General features: G+C 41.8%; 1 protein-coding gene across 1 annotated transcript; it reads left to right on the forward strand.

Moving 5' to 3' along the window:
• The first annotated feature begins 85 nt into the window (after nt 1–85).
• On the forward strand, nt 86–5,105 carry TCTE3 (t-complex-associated-testis-expressed 3). Its single transcript, XM_010152940.1, is given in 4 exon segments — nt 86–124; nt 2,499–2,708; nt 3,545–3,703; nt 5,001–5,105. Coding segments are annotated over 4 exon segments (513 nt in total).
• The last annotated feature ends 1,060 nt before the right edge of the window (nt 5,106–6,165 follow it).

Raw genomic sequence — 6,165 nt, forward strand, 5'->3', positions numbered from 1 at the left:
CGCCGGCCCTGGGGCTGCAGCGGCGCATCATCTGTCGCGGGAAGGAGGGAGGGATGGGGCCTGCGTCCTTAAGAAGGATGGTGCGATGTGTGGAAGAAGGCGAGGCAAGATGAGTGATTATAAGGTGAGTGTGCTATGAGAAAGGTTTTTCTCTTCTGATGTTCCCACGGTGGTTTACATGCGGTTTGGGATAGACCCTCCCCTTCCTGCGGGGCTGGGTGCCATGTCCACGTGCACCTTGCAGCTGGTGTGCCGCGTTCGGCATTAGGAGACAAAAGTCCTTAAAGCCTCGTGCAGGTAAAAAGAAGGCAAGGATGGCCCTCCCTTTGCTGGTGCAGTCTCTCCAACTTGGGGTGCTACCCTAAGTTCTCTAAGTTAGAAGAAGGTGTCCCCCTTCTTTTGAAGAAATAAACAAGAACTGTTTCTTTAAAGCAACTGTTGGTTGTTAAAACAGACTTATTAAAAAGCAGAATTTCTTTCAGACAGCAAAAGCTTCCTCCTGTCAGCACACTTACTTCTATTATGTCCAAGGTTAAGCCAGTGTAGTGGAGTCCATTAACATAAGAGCAGGCTTTTGTATAGTCAAATGCTGTCAGTTCCTGAATTTTTGAGAGATTCACTCATGAAGGATGTAAAAATAATATAGAAACATAATTGCAACATTGTGCTAAAATTTGGAATCGTGGTATTTGTATCGTGAAAACCAGAAGTAGGTTGATTCATTGACTTTTTATAGAAATATCAGTGAGGTTTTTGGCTGTTTCATTAGTAAATGGCTTCTTACACGTGAGGAAATGGTTATGAAAACTTTTGTCACTAATAATAGCAGCTGAACTTGTAAGTAACAGCATTATTAAAAGTCAGGTGTTATAGACATGAATTTTCTTCTGTCTATAATGGTACAGGCTGAAGAAGTCATGTCTCATGCTGAATCATGTTAGCGAAGAACTGCTGGTTTTGGATTGTGACCGTTTTCACAGGTTCATTTCTACCGATGTGGATTGAGGTGCTCATCTGAGCAGCTCAGATGGCAGGCTTGAGGTGGTTTTTGTGCTGCTAGTGGACCTAGGATGAGCACGTAGGGGCTATAGTCTTTATAGACCTGAGTCTCAGTTAGAAGATGAGTGTCTGAAGCCTAAGTGCAAGGGTGTTTGCTCTTTGTGTTTTAGTGTAGTGCAAGTGCTGTTGAGTGTGCATTGTTGGCATACTATCAACAAACACCTGCAGCCATTTTCCACTAAGACTGCCAGCATCACTGTTCCAGGATTATCTAACAGTAAGGAACCAGAGAGAGATGTAGATAATGTCCATAGTGTTAACAGGGCTAACTTGTGATTTCAGAGAGAAGAAACTGCATTGCTTTGCTTATTCTCAAACTCCTCTGACTGAAAGATTTGTGAGCCCCTGAGTAGTGTATCTTTTCAAATAATTCTCACTAGACTTTTATATTATATATAAGTGTGTGATTGTTTGGGGTTTTTTCTATACTACTTAGTGTAAGCCTTGCACTGTGGTGTTATTTCACTTTCGTGCTCTTTTCTGCTCTTCTGAGAAGGAGCTGATTATTTTTCCTCACCTAATTTCTAGTTGCGGTCATGAAGTGGAGCAAGGGGCTGAAGAGTCAGCAGAACTTGAAAGTGGTTAGTTAGGAGGTAGCTGGTGTGGAATATCACTGTTTGTAGCATTTGTTATGATCTCATTGGTTCCATGTGCTTTTCTGTCTTGTTATCAATTTACAGTTCTGTTTTAAGCCAGTCATGGAGGACAGCAGGTGACTTCTCTTCTGTGTGCATCATCAGACTTGATGTTTGCATTCATAGAGCGCCAAATTTTACGTGTTGAAGAAAGTGATATTATGCAAGCTAGATGGGGAGAAAACTTGCATTTCCAGAGTTATGATGAGAAATAAAAAGAAGTACTCTCTGGTTTTAAGTTCCAAGCAGAATTACAGAGCTTGCAAATTGCAACATATTTCTTCTTCTTTTTTTTTTTATGAGCAAATTAAGTCATCAATATGTAAGGCCCTTGTTTAGTAGCTTCACAAGGAATGAGGACAAGTAAAAATATGTATTAAATGAACTGAGCATATATTTTGGGTTTTGTGTAGGCTGTTTGAATGATAAGCTTGAAGTTGTGGTTAACAATCTTGGGCGCATATGTTAATATCTGTGGGTGTTTTATTTGGAAGATGGAGTGGATTCAGAGTGTGAATATGGTGTGTCTGCTCAACTGAGTGTAAAAGCAAATTTAATTTGGATTTTCGCGGGAAAGAAATGAAAATTGAGCAGAAGTTAACCATTGTTCTCTTTTTTTTTTCCAATCAAAGCAGTAATGTCAAAACAGCTAGAAGGAAAGGTACCCATATTCTAGCTTTTATTATTTTGTAACACATTCTTAGACTGTTTTGTTCTTTTAACCGTACACCATAAAGTATTATTTAAAGACTGTTAAATGTAAAATATGACATGTGATGTGGACTTTTCCGTTATTTTGCACAGACGAAAGGAAAAAAGACACAGTCCAATTACAAAGCTTTAGGTATGGCTCCAATGGAAGAAGAAGAGTATTTTAGCGATCCAGTGAAAGACAAACTCTTGGCATTCAAAGCTAATAGGGCGAAGATAAGATATGCTAATACATACAGACTGGAGTCACGCAATCGATTTTAGGATTACTTAGTAAGAGACAAAGCTCAAGCGATACTAATGGTATAGTGTTTTTTAAATTGATGGTGTAATGTTATTGCAAAAGTAGTTTGTCTTGCAAAGATCATGTTAATGGAACAGTGTAAATTGCATAAACTTAAGCATATGCATAAGTCTTTGTGGACTTCAAGTTTTGACACAAAAATATGATATGAATGTGCTCCATTTTGCAAAGTGCAGAAGGCCCTCTGCAAGGTTGTCACTGAGCATGTGCTGTTAAGATGGAGCTGAAGCTTGATAAAATCTTTGCCATTTCTAAATCAAATTGAGCTGTAGCACAGTTCGAAGTACCCTAATCTGCAAAATACCCAGTTACCCAAAGATCCTGACCTTGAATTTATGGAATTCCACTCTTTAAATTATTTCTACTTGTATCACAGCCCTCAAAAATTACACTTGGTGGCTTTGACAGTCTGAATGCCACATAAAAAAATTAAGCAAAAATGAAGGAGGACAATCTGTTGAGATAATATGTAGCTGTTAGTGATATCTCAGATATTATAACCAACTCTTGTAATTCTTCCATCTGTAAAACATGCCTTGGGTATTTGGAACAGGTATTTGTAGCATTGTTTTCCAGCGAACCGAGCTCAACTGATGTGGAAGAATACACTCCTGTTTGTTAAATGGGGATTGGCTGGATGTGTTTGTCACTTTCAACAAATAGATAAAACATTTAAGAGTAAAAATAGTTCAGTCTTTGCTGTTTGAGAGCATCATCTATATTGACTATTCTACTCATTAGTTCTAATGTTCTTGTAATGGGAATGACTGTAAAAGACTTTTTGCAGAAGACTACCAGGATGAAAACGAAGATCTTTTGAAATTGTTTTTGATAGAATAAACTTCAACAAGCCAAATACGATGGAGTTTCTAGTCCCTCCTTGTGTACTTCAGTCTCAGAAGAAATATTAAAGGCTGTGAAGGAATTGGACTTTGACCATTATAAGTACGTTGTATCAGTGCTAATTGTGGAAAAGGCAGGTCAGGCAATGAATGTGAGCAAACAAATTATTATAATATCTTTTACAAATTGAAAATAATCCTTGGAACTGTACATTATCTCCTAAGCCGCTGAATGCAGGTAACACTTAACTGGTTTGAGGTGGTCTTGAAGCCTTTGGGTTCTTTGTGGGGAGTAGTATGCCAGGTGGCAACTTCAGTTACTGCTGTGATTCTACCTAACCCTGTAAAGGTGGTCTTTTTGAGTTAAGTAACAATGGTAAGCAGCCCATGCTATTCTTCCCTGTCAGTTATTTCCGCTGTGCCGGAACGATTACATGACTGGAGGGAATTTTCTTCCTCCAGTGTACTTTGATCTCTAGTTGGGTCATCGTGCTCAATGCAAAATGCTGTGCAGCCCTAAGGTGGGGTGAACTGAAAGGAATGGGTGGTGAGGAAAGAGATGGAAACTCTTTCACCTGCAGATGCCATGTGCTCCAGGGACTACAAATTAACATTAGTGATCTGAAGTTGGAGCACCCAAAACTAAAGTATTCTAGACTTTCCTGTTTGGTATGTAAATGCACGTGTATTGCAAGCTCACATTGGCGTTCAGAACACTATCTTGCTGAGTGCCAGAGAGCACTTCTGTTTAGGAGTGCTTAAAACCTGATGTAACCATACCTGAGTTTAGTAGGTTACATGAAACAATGTTTGGAGGGTTGTCAGCTTCAGTAATGCAGTCTGCGAGGGGCCTGTGTCTGCCCAGGTGTTGTGTTGCAGTACACCGCCTCTGAAGCTGTACTTTGACTGAGGAGCTGTAGGTTAATGTGGATTACTGAAGTGGTCCAAGTTAAACTTATTTTTCAGGAGAAAAAAGTTATTCCAGCAGTCAGTTCACACATTTTAGCTTTGAAAGCTGTTCTGTTAAAAAAGCTGAGGGACCAGTAAATGGTCGCAAGCAGCCTGAAGTAAACTGGAGGTGGAGGGGTGGGGGATGTGACTTCTTAGTTGTATGTGTTCCGAAAATCAGTGTCTACTCACCTTGCTTTTGAAGGGGTGGTGTTACAGTACGCTGAGGTGCTAACAAGTGAATGTCAGAGAACTGAGGTTTTGGTGTAGAGGTACTTGGATCTGTCTGGGTGGGAGTTTTACTGTGAAGCAAGAACACGTTTTAACATTTACTAGCACTTGTTCATTTTCACAGTAATTTTGCAGTTGTTGCTCCTACTTGTAACTCTCATAATGCAATTATGTCAGTATTTACATAATGCTGTGTGTTCTTAAAAAAAAAATAATGAAAACTGACCTGTTTATGGGTTCACAAATAGGTTTTTCTTTTCTTTCCTTTAGGTTGACAGCAGATGGGTCTGGGATGTCCAGAGAGACACTTGGGTTTCAGCTAAATGTGAAACTGAAACATTTATTGCACTGGCTTTGGTAATGGCTTGTTATTAGGAGTAATACTGTCAAACCCACAACTGGTCTTGTGCATCACAGTACCTGGGTATATTTGAAATTTGTCAGAACGTCATTATTTCAGTACTAATTTTTGTCCTAATGCCGTTGGCACGTTGAAATTGACATGGAGTTGGGATAACTGCTCATTTTTCTGTTAAAAAACCAAACCAAAAAAAAAACCACCAACCCGCTTTTGAAATGTGTGTGGTTGAGTACATATGGGCTTCATCTGTCGCGGGGCTGTGCTGTGGAAGTTGGAGCAGCTGGTGTAACTCTGCAAGATTTTGAATGTTGCTTGTCTGTTGCATGCCCAGAGTTGTTAATGTTTACAATAAACTGCAGGTATCGGTATTCTTCAGAGCACGCCCTTTGCAAGAAAGGGCAGCGTTCAGGTTTTTTTCTAGTGGGATCTTTGATAAAATAACAGTTTGTGTAGAAATGTTGCTGGGAGGGAAGCCATCTTTAGCACACTTAGAAATCTGTGTCGATTTCCAAGCGTGAGTTCATTCATCGGCTTCCCTGGGCGGTCTGAGTTCGGGCTGTCTTCAAGGCCAGGCTGGAAGGGGCTTTGAGCAACCTGGTCCAGTGGAAGGTGTCCCTGCCCATGGCAGGGGGGTTGGAACTAGATGGTCTTTAAGGTCCCTTCCAACCCAAACCGTTCGTTCTGTGACTCTGTCAAGTGCAGGGTTGGGTGAGCCTGATGGATGCGGTAGTGTGGCTTCTGGCGGCCAGGGCAGGAGGGCAGCGGGGTGGGTGGCGACTGGCTGGTCAGTGGCAAGGCCAGCAATGAGGCTGGTCTGAAAACAGGACTCTGGCAGATCTGTGAAGCGTGTAGACGTCTGCTTGTGGAAGTGCCCAGTGTGGAAATCGGGCCTTTTCCGTGACACTCGCATTGTTTGGAGCTGGAAACAAACGCGTGCCCGCACGAACGTGAAAGGGGTGGGAGAGTGCTGCCCCCGAGCGCCCCTTGGCGTGGTCGGGTCCGAGCGTGTTTGGAGTGGCGTACGGGGCCAAGGGCGAGGTCCGGGGAGCGGGCGGGCGCACCCCCGCAGCGCGG

Source organism: Eurypyga helias, unplaced genomic scaffold (genome assembly GCF_000690775.1).
Source record: "Eurypyga helias isolate BGI_N326 unplaced genomic scaffold, ASM69077v1 Scaffold47515, whole genome shotgun sequence".
Lineage (NCBI taxonomy): Eukaryota > Metazoa > Chordata > Aves > Eurypygiformes > Eurypygidae > Eurypyga > Eurypyga helias.